Below are 16,648 nucleotides of genomic sequence, written 5' to 3'. Positions count from 1 at the left end.
TTTATGAACTTTGTTCTTCTCCCAAGTGTATTTGATGGGAACAGGCAAACACTAATATTGTCTGCACCAATATTAATGACCATTACTTACAGATTCATGGATTGTGAAATCAATAAAGGGATCATCAATAAATAAACGGCGGTCTGCTGCGTTAAGATGGTGAATTAAAAGCCACAAGTTTCAGACACATTAGTTCCAGATCCACTTAAACTGCAATGTCTGACTGCTGTTTAATTCAGAGTAGCAAGAACCCTTCAGTTTAGGGCAAGTATATTAAATTACAGTCATTACATCAATCACAACTTCAGCCAGTCTCACTAAAAGAGTCATTACTATTAATCCTTTAAACTGTTCCAAAATAGCCCGATTCTGCTGCTGTAAGGATGGTGGAAGTTCACAGGGCAGAATGTCTTCACTCAGGCATGATTTATTTTTTCTTTTGGTTGCAATTCACAGACCCAGAAATAGAGTTAAATTAAATATTTCAAAACTCTCTCTGCTTCCCTCCTTTCCCCCTGTCATGGTGCAATGCCAGAACTTTCTTTTCAGACCATTCTAAAAAAGAGCAATTCAGATTAGGTACACTAGTATAATGGTCACCACAAAGTAATTTTATGCTTTCTGACCAAAATATATGAAAGAAATGTGAATCGACAGCAACACATTTCTTGCTTTCCACATAAACCCCCTAAATTTTGTGCTTAGGTAATGTACTCGTTTTTGCATGGAAATGACTATTTTTGCTAATATTTTGCGGTATACCATCTGGATGACCTTTGCAGTTTGTGAGGGGTGAGGCAATAATAATCAGTCAAACAGAAGCCATTTGCAAGTCTTGGTGCAGTTGTGGCTCATTGCAGCAGACACCACCTGTTGATTCCTGGGGTCACATCCATTCATAGTGTGTTGAAGTCTGCTGGGTGGACTTTGGTGACCTGTTCTCTGTCCTGGCCCGCAGCCTCTCTGTCTTTCTCTATGAGAGAAGACTATTTAGGACCCCACCATGAGGCCTCTCTCTTTAAGGCTGTCAGCTCATCGCTTCTGCAGAGCCCCCCTCCATTTTTTTCCAACAGCTAAGTGTTGGGATAACGGTTGTAATCTGATCCGTGCACTGACCCCAATTTTCTGGGGGTGAAAGATTTTGCCTGGTCAAGCATTTTCGCATGGCAACTTTCACAAAGGGTTATATAGCAGTATAATTTCACCGTGATAAGTAGTGTACATGGAACACATCGAAATGGGAATTCTGTTCTCATCCTTTAAGCCACGTACAGTACTTTTATCACTGCATTTGCAAGCACGTGAGCAACGCATAAAAATAATTAACTATGGTAGAATTTAGATGCACGGAAAAACAATTACCACTGGATAGTGTGCTTCTTTTAGTAATTTGATTACAGGCAGATTGTTCATTTATGGAATCAAGCTAATTGAATTGGCCCTGCACTGCCTGAAGCCCCTTCGTGACTTCATTTCTCCACCATCTGGGTAGTCACTGACCACTAGAGGGCGATGTTTTGCTGTGTGCTTGTCTTTCACATTCGCCAGGACCTCTCCACCTCTATTGATACTGACGACTCCTGTCCTCTTGTGCCTTTGTGCTTTACAAAAGAACAAACTGAACTGCACATATTTTTGGGAGGAATGATGACTAATAATGTCCTCAATGAGCAATGGTCCCTGCTGCTTCATCACACTGCTTTACATTCAGGAAACTAAGGAAGCATATTGTCATGTTTAAATGAATCACTTTAAGCTGCCATCTAAAGGTATGATTTACATAAAAAAATCATGAACAAAGTATGATTAACCTTTTTTGAATGGAGCATAATGGTTCAGAAAATGTCAGAAACCATATGCAGTGGTATTTTTACTGAATGTTTGTATGGTTATGGGTGATGGTGATGTGCATGCATATAATTTTTTAAAAGTTATTTGAGCAAAAATGTGAATTTTTTTTCTTATATTTACATTCAGTTTAATTAGTTGCTTAGGGTTACAGCTAAAGCATCACACTTGTGCTTCCCATTTGCTAATTTCTCTTATTCTGGCCCCTCCTGCATCGCAACTTTTGAGCCTTGGGAATTTGGTCTCTCTCTCCCCAGGCAGCAGACTCTCCATGTTGAACCTGAACAAAAGTGACAGATTTTTTCAGGTTCACACTCTAACTCTCTTCACTGACTCTTCCCATTAGTGACCAGTTTTCAATTTCTTGACCCAATTAACCAGGAGATAATATGACTTCCACCCATTTTCACCTCATGTTTTTTTTTTTGTTCTTAGTTTTGAAAGAAGTGCTGACTATACATTCTGTAAAACAGGAACATTTACAATCTCTCTATATATGCAACAAGAAACAACAGATATAGGTATTTTAAAGGCAGGCAAGCATGTATGCCCACACATTCATGGCAAACCAAGAAAACACGGCAACTGGTTTGCTCCTGATTTTTTGGCAGGTTGTGACAGCCGATGCAATAAGCCTGCAGATTTAGCAGCTGAAGAGTTCACTATAAAATTGTCTGGCCTTGTTTACAATGCAATTAGTGCTCCCCGCAACAAATTAATCCTCCATACCAAGTTAAAGGCAAAAATTCAGAACACTCAGTGAAGGATCAGTCTGTTTTTTCCTCTTTCCTGTACAGACATTTCACAGTACTCCGTGCAACATCAAACCTCAGTCACCAAGCCGAGAGGACAGTAATACATTTATCCCCAAATACCCATAATTGTTTTGTTGTAGGGTGACATCAATGGAAATGTTATTTCATGTGGTGAAATAATTAAACCAAATTGCTATACTGGAAGCTCTGCAGACAGGCTTACAAAGTTTTACCCTCCCTTCTCTGACGTCAGTTAATGGGATCTAAATGTGGGTCTATTCGTGAGTACCTCGGACTTCACTGCCTCTCTCCACCCCCACATCATACAACTGCGTCTTATTAATGGTAAACAGCTGCGATGGATTCTGCCGTCACACTACTTCAACGTATATTAAATCATTGCAAGATGTTTAGGATAAACATACGTCCATGCTAGTGGGCCAGTGAAATCTTTGTGGTCTACGTGCCTTCTGCTCAGGTGAATGGAGAATTCACATGGCAACCAAATATGCAATGGTTCGGTGACGTACCCGCAGTACCAAGATGATGTAAAGTTACATTTTCACCATCCCAAATCCTACTTTCCACACTGTGGTCGAGAATACACTGATGTATTCTCTAGGCTAGGCACAATGCGAATATAGACATGTAAACTACACTTACAAATAGGCTACAACTCGTTTTCACGACTATTTTGATTTTTTTTTTCACAATGGCACCGCCAAAGTTCAGACAGAGCTATTTATTACTATGTGAAGCTTTAAACACTGACACATACTCAAACTTTCAATTTGCGAAGCATAATTGGTCCCCCTACCTTTGCAGGAAAGCCTAAGCTCCTCCTTATCTAACGTCATGCGATTCTGATCTCCCCTTCGCTGTCAGTTACATTGAAGCATTTCGGGGTGAGACACTGTTTCAGCCGGACAGTATCTGTTGTGTAGCATTTCAGCAGGAAAAATCGCACTCGTAGTCGTCGATGGGGGGGAACTCAGCATAAACAACAGAACCGGAGGAAAACGTGTACTGTGATCAACCTACGAACTATCTCGACGTGCTAAGATTTCCAAAAAAAAAAAGGGGGGGAGACAAGCTTGGATCTTTGGAACTTCGCGGCACGAGACAGTATTGAGGAAACAAAGAAGAAATAATCAGCCAGTATCTCATTTAAAAATATATACATATATATGTATTAATCATAGTTCCATATTTATGCGTATTATGAGCTAAAGAAAAGTAGGTGGAACGGCTGATGTGTTTTGGGAACTTGGTACTAAAGCATCGAGTACCCCCGCCCTCCCTCCTCTATTCCGAAAACTAATAGAGGGGTAAACGTACAGACCGAGCTGCCGCACAGCTGGGAACATTCTGGATATAGATATAGTGGAATTGTTTTCACTGGGTAATCATGGATTGCTAAACTTGATTTACCTATGGTTTACACCGGTTTATGCGGGATCCCATCTTCGTGCTGCATGTAACCCGCCACCGCTCTGCATCGTGGATTGCGAGCGTGTTGCACTGCAACCTGCAAAAGGGAAAGAACAGACATAACTACAAACTCGGTTAACTGCACAACTTGGGATCGCGCTGCCCTGGGATACTGTCTTAAATTTAGAGATAGACCCTATCAGCATCACACGTTTAGTTTAAATCTCTGTCGCTCTGTCTGCGTGGGTCTTTCAACTCCGATCTCACAGGAGTAGCTACATATCCCAACACATCGAACTGGAATTTGGACTGTATCTCGCGCTCAAGTTGAATGCCTGAACGAAATCGTCTAGGTTGAACACGTCTGGCCACTCGAAGGAAGTCTGAACATTTGGGGAAACGTTGCATACATGGCGATGGCGGTGTTGACGAGTTTTTGGATATTCCTGATGGCTGTCTGCATGCCAGGTAAGACTCTTCTGCACCAGTCTGAGCTAATGGCGTTGGCTCTGTCAGAACTCCTATTCCATTTTTGGTTTAAACGCAGTAGAAAATGTTTGATTTTTATCGGATATTTCACATCTTCGTAATCCAATATGATTACAATGTTTCATATGCGAGAAGCTATCTATTCCAACAGTGTGAAATGTAGATAATAAAATGTATGAAACAGTGAATGTGGTAAAAATGAAAACAAACGCAGCTGTTTTAATTCCTGAATTCAAACTTGCTCGAAATTTTAAATAGTATTTCACAGGGCCCGAGTAGATTTATGGCGATAGTTTTGATAGCGTAAGTGATATGGCTTGCTGGATTGACCAGAGATGCGATGGTTATTTTGTTCAGGTGAGAATGTCAAAAAAAAAAAATCTACTCTAGCGCTAAGCCACAAGCAGCAGAAGTGTTGACTGTAATGACATTAACTGACTGGAGTATGCCAGCTTCAGCGAAACACATAGCACGTGACATTTTGAATGCGACCTCAAATTAGTCTTGTTTGGAAAGAAGAAAGGGAGTGTTACGTCTTTTCTATAGTTATAGTTATCCAACCAATCCAACTGTTTAGATTTCTACTGTTGTAGGATATGTCCATCGTACAAACATTACATACTCGTCTCAATATCTATTTGAATAGGAGTCTCTGTTTATAATTTTAGCCAATCCTTTATCCTCATAATGACGCTTTCTCATATTTGATGTGCAAGACGAATGACACCCTGATTGAACACAACGGTCATTGCTTACAATGTATTTACACGTAGCTATGAATGATTATTATTGCAGGATTCGCAACAGTGCAACAAAGTGCACAATAAAACGCCAGGTGTTCATTTCTGTTGTGTATTATTCCGATCTGTGTCGTGAAATCGTTGCAAAGTTTTCTTAATTGTTGTTCCGAACTTAATGGCTCCGTATTTCACAAATGTGTGTTTCTATATCGTATATACATTTTATATGCTGATATTACGGGGAAGGAAACATCCAAGCTCATGCAAGTGACGTCTACTTGTTGGTAGTTTCGTAGACGACCCGGTCTTTATTCCAGCGTGTATTTATAAACTGAACGGCGATTTTACCATTCGAGAGATGAACTGTCAAAAACGAGTGATTCAGCAGTGTCTCGAATTTTAACGGCAGACATGATTTGCAGAAGATATGACATACTGCTAGCAGCGCCACGAAACAGGACACACTGGGTTTATGTTTAGCCACTTTTTTGTCTTTTTTATCAGTTTATCAGCAATGAATTTATTGGACTGTTCTATGAGACACAGTAGTGCTACAGACTCCAATGCAGTATGGGCCCAAATGTGTAGCCATTTTTTTTTAACAGAGACCACAGCTACCAGTGACATCACATTGCAGATGTAGAATGGAAAGTCTCTTTCCTGAATCTACAACAATCTACACACTAACTGAAGACCCTTTTAAACCCATACACGTAAAGCTCTGTTAACGGAAGGGTACTCATGTAACTTAAGATGTGTTTTCAGAGAGAATGCAAATGTGGACATGAGCAGTTTGCAAACTTGTATGCCATAGTAACATCACTGAAAAAAAATGTTAATGCATGTAGCTAAACATTAGGTTTCTACAATGTAATTGCAAGTAAATGGTTACATGATCTAGCCAGTATGAGGTGATACCAAGCATAGTCTGATAAGAATTACAGTGTATCCTGCTATTTAACTGTACTGTGATCAAAAATATGTCTCCTTGTGGACTGTAATCCAACCTCAGTAGTGTAGTATTAAGTAAAACATTTAATGAATATTCAAACTACAGTTGCTCTCCCCACCATGAAATGAGGATCAACACAAGTAGTTACATAAAATCATATTAGAAACCTCGACAGCTGGCTTTCAGCCTTACTTGTGTGCTAATGGGGATAAAATAGTGATGTTAGTGTGACTCGCTCATAAATTATAGCCTACAGCCCTTGAAGGAGTTAGCATTAAATAAACAGATTATTTAATAAAGGCCTCTCCTGACTGGGCCATTGCTCGTTGTGACTAACCCTACCTTTGTTAAACATAATTAATCCGGCCAGCCAGTCTAGCTGGAAGTGGCTGAACAGAAACATAGGAAAAAAGTGAAGGTCATTGAACTCCCCCCTGGTTGTTACAGCAGTTTGTTTACTTTCATTATGTTCTACGGTGGCTTTAAATTGACCTAATTGACTATTGTACTGTGATCACATTCCCACACTAAAACATTTATGAAACTACATTAGGCAGTTTGATTTTCTGCACAGAAATAAATGGGATTAAATGGGTGGCCACGCAGGTTACTATGAAAGAACTGGCAGGGCCGTGTTCATGTAAAAGCACTGTTTGTTGATCACACAGATTGTTGATCACAACAGTGCATTTAAATGAACATGGCCCTGCCATTTCTTTCATAGCATGCACATGTAATTTAAGGGACAAACAGAACTTTGCTGTGCAGCCTTGCCAAATGCAGCATCAGATATCAACTCTGGAAAATTTGGCCCGACTCAATACACCTAGCATCTTATCCAAACATATTACAACATGCCAGGTCTGGTTCACGGAGCTCACAGTCCACAGAGAATTCTTCCACTTTTGGAAATGTTCAGGAATTTAAGGTCCATAGTCCACTGCATTTACATGAAATGTGACACTACACTGAAAGGAAGGGGGTGCCTTTGTGAAGATTTTGTTTTTGTGTAACCTGTGTATTTCTTCACACTGTTAAGTAGGCCTGCAAACCAAATAAACAAATGAACCAGCATTTTAAAAAGTAGGGTGTGAGGCAGACGTTTTTTTGGGGAAATGGGGTTCTACTGCAACGGCTTTCATTGCCGAGTTACGCCACAAATCAAATGATTGCTTGCCCGTGGCAATGTGGACTTCATCCTTTTTAGACTGATCGGTGTTTGTAAAACCGTGCCCCAGTTCTCTGTGGTCGAAAAATGCCGAGCTTTTTGGAATCATCCGATGTTTTTCATTTTGTTTTTCATGAAAAAACCAAAAGGGGGTACTTGGGAATGAATAGGTGATGCACCTCCATGGGCAACATTATCTGTGCTGTGTGTGTGTGTACGGCGGGATCTACCATTTAGAATTTCCCATCCTTAATTTGTTTATATTTACTGTCCTGTAGATAGTACATTTTGTCAGGGCAGAGGATTAGAGGCAGGCAGTTTGGTGAATGGAAATTGAAATCCTGCAGTACTTTTCCTCTGCCTGAAGCCAGAGTACTCCACATGGTTCACTGGTGGTCCTGTTCCCCTTGATATCAGGGCAGAAGGCAAGCGACACTATGTGTATACTTAGTGGCATGCTCTGGAAAGTTTTCAGTCAAGTTCAGGCATCATTTGAATCATCAAAGCCGCTGTTTGAATCAGAACCTGAATCACCTGTTGTTCAAAGTGTTGGCAAACTCCTGCTCAGAAAGGCACCTCTAAAACTCTTGATTTTTGGATGCTACAGGACCTGGTGTAGGTGTCACTTTTCAATGTGTACAGAATAGGGGGTGAAAAGACACCCTGTACAATTACAATCAAGGTGTTACGCCGGTGATCGGGGCACAAGCGCGGACCACAGGATGTTCCGGTTCCAGGCGATTATTAGAAAGGGACAGGCAGTTCGTGAATCCAGGGACAGGCAGGGTTCAAAACACAGGGAGGCAATCCGGGGGCAAATCCAAAGACGGGAGTCAGGGAGAACAGGGTCCGGAATCAGGCAGGAGAGTGGCAGCGATCAGATCAAAACGGCAGGCAGGAATCGTGGTCAGGAAACAGGCAGGATCGGCAATGAAGAAGTAAATCACAAAAACAAAGCGCGGGGACGAGACAGGTGAAACACACTGCAACGAACTAGCAACGAGACAGAGACACGTAGGGAAGATATAGGGCTGAGGTAACGAGGAGATGGGAGGCAGGTGAGCAGGCAGGCAGGTGCAGGCAATAAGGGAATCAGGTGGGCGGGGACCCGGCGGGGAGCCGGGCGGGGCAGGAACACAAGGAAAACAAAAGCACAAGGACAGGGAAAACAAAAACACTGCGGCTTAAGGGGGCGGAGTCCTGACAGTACCCCCCCCCCTACGGACGCCACCGGGCGTCACAGCGGGTTCGCCAGGGTGTCGGCGGTGGAAGTCCCGGATCAGGGACGGGTCCAGGATGTCCCTAGCAGGGACCCAGCTCCGCTCCTCGGGACCGTAACCCTCCCAGTCCACCAGATACTGCCGACCGCGCCCCCGACGCCGAACCTTAAGCAGGCGGCGCACGGTGTGAGCCACCGCTCCGTCGATCAGGCGGGGCGGCGGAGGAGCCCGGGGAACAGGGCAGAGAGGACTGCGGGCGACGGGCTTAACCTTGGAGACGTGGAAGGTGGGGTGGACACGGCGAAGAGAGAGCGGGAGCTTAAGCCGGACCGCCGTGGGGCTGATCACCTTGACGATGGGAAAAGGACCGATGAAGCGGGGAGCCAGCTTGCGGGAGTCTACCTTGAGGGGGAGGTCCCGAGTGGAGAGCCACACCCGCTGACCCTGGCGATAGCGGGGTGCCTGGGAGCGGTGGCGGTCAGCAAACCGCTTAGCCCGAGCCGAGGAGCGGAGCAGAGTGATGCGCGCGCGTCTCCAGGTGCGACGGCAGCGCTGCACAAACGCCGTTGCTGAGGGGACCCCCACCTCCTCCTCCTGGGCCGGGAATAGGGGAGGTTGATAGCCCACACAGCACTGGAAGGGCGACAGCCCCGTGGAAGCAGAGGGGAGGGAGTTGACGGCGTATTCGACCCAGGGAAGGTGCTGGCTCCACGCCGACGGCTCCCGAGACGTCAAACACCGTAGTACCGTCTCCAGCTGCTGGTTGGCCCGCTCGGTCTGGCCGTTGGACTGGGGGTGAAAACCAGAAGACAGACTGACGGTGGCCCCCAGTAACCTGCAAAATGCCTTCCAAAAGTTGGACGTGAATTGGGGTCCTCGGTCGGACACCACGTCAGAGGGGAGACCGTGCAGCCGGAATACCTGGCTGATGAGTAGCTGAGCGGTCTCCCTGGCGGAGGGCAGTTTGGATAAGGGGACGAAGTGCACAGCTTTTGAAAACCGGTCCACGACGGTGAGGATAGCGGTGTTACCGTCAGATGGTGGCAGACCGGTGACGAAGTCCAGGGCGATGTGGGACCAGGGCCGTCTGGGAACAGGCAAGGGTTGCAGCAGACCGGCGGGGGGTCGGGTGGAGGTCTTGCTCTGGGCGCAGACCGAGCAGGCGGCGGTGAACTTCCGGATGTCCTCCGTCATTGTGGGCCACCAAAACCGCTGGCCGATGAACGCCGCTGTGCGCCGGGCTCCGGGGTGGCCCGCGAGCCTCGATGAATGCCCCCACTGCAGAACCTGCGAACGGACAGACTGGGGAACAAACAGGCGGTTAGGGGGACAGGAGCTGGGGCCCGGTTCGTTCTGGAGGGCGGTGCGGACGGCGGTCTCGACGTCCCACAGCGCCGCTGCGACAACGCATCGGGCAGGCAGGACTGTGCTGGGTTCCTGGGAGTCCTCGGCAGGGGCGTGCTGGCGCGAGAGGGCGTCAGGTTTACCGTTCTTAGAGCCTGGTCGATATGACAGTGTGAAATCAAAACGGGAGAAGAAGAGAGACCAGCGGGCTTGTCGGGGATTGAGGCGTTTGGCTGATCGGACGTACTCGAGGTTCTTGTGATCAGTCCACACCAAGAATGGAACACTCGCCCCCTCCAGCCAGTGCCTCCACTCCTCGAGCGCCAGCTTGATGGCTAGCAGCTCCCGGTCGCCGATGTCGTAGTTACGCTCGGTGGGCGTAAGGCGGTGAGAAAAGTAGGCGCAGGGGTGGAGCTTGTTGTCGGCAGCCGATCGCTGAGACAGGATCGCCCCCACTCCCACGTCCGAAGCATCCACCTCCACCACGTACTGACGAGCGGGATCGGGCTGGGTGAGGACAGGCGCCGAGGTAAAACGAGCCTTCAAGTTGCGGAATGCCTCCTCGGCAGCCGGAGCCCAGGTGAACGCTCTGCTGACAGATGTCAGGGCGGTGAGGGGAGCCGCTACCGTGCCGTAGTTGCGAATGAAGCGACGGTAGAAGTTCGCGAAACCCAGGAATCGCTGCAGCTCCCTGCGGGAGGTGGGGCGAGGCCACTCCTCGACGGCGCGGACCTTCTGCCGGTCCATGCGGATACTTCCAGCCGTGATCACGAAACCCAGGAAGGAAGTGGTGTGCTGATGGAAGGCGCACTTCTCCGCTTTCACGTACAGGTGATTTTCGAGCAGGCGCTGCAGAACGCGGCGGACGTGCTGTACATGCTCAGGCAGGGAGCGAGAGAAGATCAGGATATCGTCGAGGTACACGAACACAAACTGGTTGAGCATATCTCGGAGGACGTCGTTCACTAAGGACTGGAACACGGCTGGGGAATTCGTCAGACCGAACGGCATGACCAGATATTCATAGTGCCCCGAGGGGGTGTTGAACGCCGTCTTCCACTCGTCCCCCTCGCGGATCCTGACCAGGTGGTAGGCATTACGGAGGTCGAGTCTCGTGAAGACGGTAGCGCCCTGTAGCGACTCGAAGGCGGACGACAGAAGAGGCAGGGGGTAGCGGTTCTTGATGGTGATGGCGTTGAGGCCCCGGTAATCGATGCAGGGACGGAGGGAGCCGTCCTTCTTCCCTACGAAGAAGAATCCGGCCCCCGCAGGAGAGGAGGAGGGGCGAATGAGACCGGCCGCGAGAGACTCCCGGATGTATTTATTCATGGCCTCGGTCTCTGGTGGCGATAAAGAAAACAGTCGCCCCCGAGGGGGGGACGAGCCGGGCAGCAGGTCGATGGCGCAATCATACGGGCGATGAGGAGGCAACGAGGTGGCGCGGGACTTGCTGAAGACAAGTTTCAGGTCCATGTATTCGGGCGGCAGCGCCGACAGGTCCGGGAAGTCCTCGGGAGCGGAAGCGATCGACGACACCGGGGTAACGGCATCCCGAAGGCAGTGGGAGTGGCAAAAGGGGCTCCAGCCCAGGATTCGGTTGCCCTCCCAGTCGATGTGGGGGTTGTGTCGCGCCAACCAGGGGCGACCCAGGACCACGGCGGCTTGCGGGGAGCGGATGACGTTGAGAACAATCTCCTCGCGGTGGTTGCCCGAGACGAGGAAGTCGACCGGGGGAGTGGCGTGGGTCACGCGAACCAGGGGAGCCCCGGTGATCGCGTGGGCTTCCAACGGCGAGTGCAGGGGAACGCGGGGCAGGCGCAGCTGGGTTGCCAGGTTGGCGTCGATAAAACTGCCATCCGCCCCGGAGTCAATCAGGACGGAGACAGCGTGGCTCTGACCTCCGACGAGCAGGGTGGCTGAAAATAGAGGAAGGGTCTGGGGGGAGTGACGCAGGGGGGTTACACTCACCTGCAATCCCCCCGCTGCGGGTGACCGCTGGCCCTTGGCCGGGCAGTTCGCCACAAAATGGCCAGGCTGCCCGCAGTATAGGCAGGACTGGGTGCTGATTCGCCGTTGTCGCTCCGCGGGAGACAGGCGGGTGCGGTCGACCTGCATCGGTTCGGAGGTTCCCGGGGATGGTGGTGCAGGGCTTCTGGCCGGCATCGGGAGGGGTTGTTCACGGACGGAACCGGGCAGGCTGCTGGACGCTCTCTCCCTGCGTCTCTGCGAAAGGCGCTGGTCTACGCGGATGGCCAGGTCCACCAAGGCCTCGAAGCTGGCCGGCAGCTCCCGAGTAGCCAGCTCGTCCTTGATGGACTCCGCGAGACCGTGAAGGAAGGCGTCCAACTGGGCCTCCGCGTTCCACCCGCTGGTGGCAGCCAGGGTGCGGAAGTCAATTGCGTAGTCCGACACCGAGCGACGACCCTGGCGAATCTGCAGCATTTCTCTTGCTGCCTCGCGGCCCTGCCTGGAACGGTCAAACACCCTTCTCATCTCATCGGCGAATCCGGCATATGAGTTGCAGAAGGGAGCGCCGGCGTCCCAGACAGCAGTACCCCACTCCCTCGCTCGTCCGGTCAGCAAGGTAATGACGTAGGCGATCCTCGCCCGGTCTGTGGGGAACGTGGAGGGTTGCAGCTCGAATATCAGGGAACACTGCGAGAGAAACGAGCGGCAGGTTCCCGGGTCCCCCGCGTACGACTCGGGGGGTGGCAGCCGAGGCTCCCGGCCGGGAGGCGCTGGCGGAGCCGGTGGGTAGACAGCCGCTGGCGGAAAAGGTCGGCTCTCCTGGCCGAGCTGCAATTGGTGCAGCCGCGCAGAGACCTCAGCGAGGCTGGTGGCGAAACCCTCCAGGGACCGGCCGATGGAATCCAGCTGGTTCTGGTGTCCGCCCAATAGAGCACCCTGGAGCTCTAGGGCCGTCCTCAGCTGAGGTAGGTCCGCTGTGTCCATGCTGGCTAGTTCGTTCTGTTACGCCGGTGATCGGGGCACAAGCGCGGACCACAGGATGTTCCGGTTCCAGGCGATTATTAGAAAGGGACAGGCAGTTCGTGAATCCAGGGACAGGCAGGGTTCAAAACACAGGGAGGCAATCCGGGGGCAAATCCAAAGACGGGAGTCAGGGAGAACAGGGTCCGGAATCAGGCAGGAGAGTGGCAGCGATCAGATCAAAACGGCAGGCAGGAATCGTGGTCAGGAAACAGGCAGGATCGGCAATGAAGAAGTAAATCACAAAAACAAAGCGCGGGGACGAGACAGGTGAAACACACTGCAACGAACTAGCAACGAGACAGAGACACGTAGGGAAGATATAGGGCTGAGGTAACGAGGAGATGGGAGGCAGGTGAGCAGGCAGGCAGGTGCAGGCAATAAGGGAATCAGGTGGGCGGGGACCCGGCGGGGAGCCGGGCGGGGCAGGAACACAAGGAAAACAAAAGCACAAGGACAGGGAAAACAAAAACACTGCGGCTTAAGGGGGCGGAGTCCTGACACAAGGGTTATTAACTCTGCCGTAGTATCTTATTAAAATATATGTGAACTGGTGTGGAAAAGCATACGTTTGTCTGAAGGTATAATTCATGCCCCAAAGAATGAATCAGTCAGTTCATGAATATGTAAAGCATTTAGTTGATGCACAAAAACCATCAGCCAGGGAACAGTTTTTCATGTCTTCTGTAATGAGGTGATTAACCTCAGTGCTCACACTCACATGTACGGTGCAAGCATTCAGCTCTGATTTGTGTGTAGACTGCAGTTTCCTGCTAGAGTCGCCACAGTAAAATTATGCAGTTCCAGTCTATTTACGGGGTGACATACATAATCATTAAAGCAATGTGAAAGATGCCAAACTTTGTTTTGTCTCCAGTGCTTCAAAATAAAACCAAAAAGCTTTCCCAACTTAGAATGAGGGAACATTTTGCTAATATTTCATTCAAGAAGTAAAAAATGAATGCACGTGGGAAATCGTGTTACACCACATCGCTCCCAGAGTAATTACCTTCACCCCCAGAAATGGAAACCAATGAAACCAAGGAAGGACAGTGATATTATTGTTCCAGTGTTTTATTTGCAAGCTGAGGTTTACATTAAACATGAATATATTTTCAGGCAGAAAGTTGGCCGTGTTTATTATGGAGAGCAATATTGATCAGCATATCTGGCTCAAACCGACGCCCTTTACTGGAGAAGTTAATTGTCTATTATAATTTTGCAAAGGTGGACCACACTCATAATATAAGAGAAGCATTAACAAACATGCAAGTTGTACTGATTAATTGATCATAATGTGTATTTTGACAAGAAAAAAGATGTAGGTCAAGCATGCAGGAAGTGTAAATTTTCAGCTACCTGTTATTACATTTTTGCCAATATGCCTGATCATAGCCTTCTGAAATCAGAAGTGATGGCTGTTGCACATTATATAGATGACAGACTGATGTTCCAATGTATGCTTTGACAGCTGTGAAAGGCCACAACGTACAAGAGGAAGAAATAGTTATGGGGTTATTACAGAGGCATTTATTTAAAAAAAAAAAAAAAAAACATTTTCTATGATACTATGAAGGTTAGGCTGAAACAGGCATATCTTCTGTTTTGTCTTTCCTGTGTTCATAAAAGGATGGGTAACAGTGAACAAGGGTCTCTAATTTTCTGTCCAGGCTTGAATCAAATGACATGCAAGTGCAATTATGTCCTTAATTATTTAACCATAGAAAAGTGATCAGTCTTCATACCTGTAATTTAGCATGCTTTATTGTGTCTTGACATTTGCATCAAGTCTGCTGAATAGGCACACATTTAGATTTTTATCCTGCTGTCAGGTCAAAAAAGGTTTACAGTACATGTAAGAACTGCAAGGGGATGCAGGCTGCTCCCTCATACAGTTTAATCTTTTATTTTAGCTCAAATCCCATGGGAATTGCTTGTGGGGGTGGGGGGATCTCTCAGCCAGTGGGAATTTTTTGGCTATAGGTGGTCTGAGCTGGTATTAAATGGAAATTATTGGAGCCACTAGACCAATAACAGCAGAAATAGGTTGATCCATTGAAGTCAAACTGCAGTCTTTTCAACTGACAGATGTTACACATCTCACACAGGTTCTAATGGGTGTTTAAGTTCAGTGCTAGTGTAAAAGTAGTCATTAATTTCATCTCCCATCTGTGCCATTGGAAAATGCTGCTCAGCACTTGCCTACTGAATGCACCTCTGCTTGGCAAACTTCTCATTTATCCAAATTTCCAATGATCCAAGTCAGAAATCCAAGTTTGTAAATGGATGTCTGTCTGTACTGCGGCTCCTTGTGTCATGTAATATGGGTGATTTGAACTGATGCATTTTTTTCAAGATGCTGTAAGTCTTGCCTCATCTTTTTTTTATGATTACCCCTTGGCCTGTGTGGATGATCAGGATTTAAAAGAGGCATATTTATTTGTGGATGTTGAACTACTTAATGGCGTTTGAGTATGTGGATATTCCATCTGGGATATTGCGGAGCTGAAATATTTTTATATGTTTCACGAAAATTGTTTTGGATCTCTGTGGTGTGCAATTGTTCATCTAAATTTTAATTAACTATTATTGCTCTGTATACCCAGTAGAGCTGGGTGTATATACCTAGTAGGGCACAAATTTTCAGTCAGTCTTAGCGTAAAAATGAGGCACTGATGCATTGTATTATTTATGAATGATAAAGAAAAGCAATCAGACAATCCCATCAACCATTAAGTGATCAGTTTCTCTGAAAATATTTTCTCTGAAAATATTTATGTGCATGTATATGACTATAATACATACTGCTTGGATCTATGTTTTAAACTGTAATGTTATTTAGAAAGTAGTGATACATAGAAAATCATGTTATACTAGCTAAGCTACAGATACCTTTAGGCTCTCTGTGGGATATTAAAACTGATTTAAAGTACATCAATTGCATTGTTTTGTTTTTCTTAGCCTGGGGCTAGCCATTCAGCTAAGTATGTCAAACTCATCATTTGCTGAAAGTCAGTGCTTATATTTGTACCAGCTGTATATTTCTCTCCCAGTTAATGCATCAATGATCCCATGTATTGATCTCAGGCCTGGTCTTTATGTTATCGGAAGAGCTCCAGCCACAATGCTTTGATTTGCAGTGCAGTGAAGATTTTTTTTTTCCTTTCTAAACTGGCCATTATTTACACAGCACAATGATCGACACATTACCAAACGTAATGAAGCTAGGACTGTGTAATGGATGACTGATAACAACATAACAGGAAGAAAACCTCATGTATATATTTACACGCTCTGAAGAACCTGCCTTGCTCTGAGGCATGGGAATAAAGTTTACTGTTTTCAGGATGTTGTGAACACTAACACTAACACTAAATTGATTGTGGCTGCAGTCAGTCATGATCATCAAGCTGTTCTTCCATCCATATAAACAGCTTTTAAGGTCTCTTGGTAAGCAGAGGGAAGAATTCAGCCATTCACTCTGAGGTTAAAAGGTCACGCAATAAATTTCCTCAACTCCTTTCATGTTCTTAATCATTCAGACAGTTCCTTTGGCTGGTGGTGTGTGTAGTTCAAACATATCAAATGCAGATATTTCAAGCCAGACTAGACCATAATCACCAAGTGCACCATTGGCATTTGGAAGCTTAAGGAGTGTGAATGATTGTGATGGAGAATTTTATTTTATGAGCATGCTGCTAAAATTTTTGTAT

The 16,648-nt window shown here is 47.0% G+C and overlaps 1 protein-coding gene across 1 annotated transcript in view; it reads left to right on the top strand.

Annotated features, from left to right (window-relative positions):
- The first annotated feature begins 3,506 nt into the window (after positions 1 to 3,506).
- Positions 3,507 to 16,648, top strand: part of LOC118774282 (nectin-1-like) — a 91,244-nt gene continuing 78,102 nt past the window's right edge. The window contains exon 1 of the mRNA XM_036523520.1: positions 3,507 to 4,502. Coding sequence (XP_036379413.1) covers positions 4,445 to 4,502 — 58 coding nt within the window. The 5' untranslated portion in view covers positions 3,507 to 4,444. The remainder of the gene's footprint in view (positions 4,503 to 16,648) is intronic.

Source organism: Megalops cyprinoides, chromosome 3 (genome assembly GCF_013368585.1).
Source record: "Megalops cyprinoides isolate fMegCyp1 chromosome 3, fMegCyp1.pri, whole genome shotgun sequence".
In the NCBI taxonomy this organism is placed as follows: Eukaryota; Metazoa; Chordata; class Actinopteri; order Elopiformes; family Megalopidae; genus Megalops; species Megalops cyprinoides.
The sequence above is the reverse complement of the archived record's forward strand: the minus strand, read 5'-3'. Positions and strand labels throughout refer to the sequence as shown.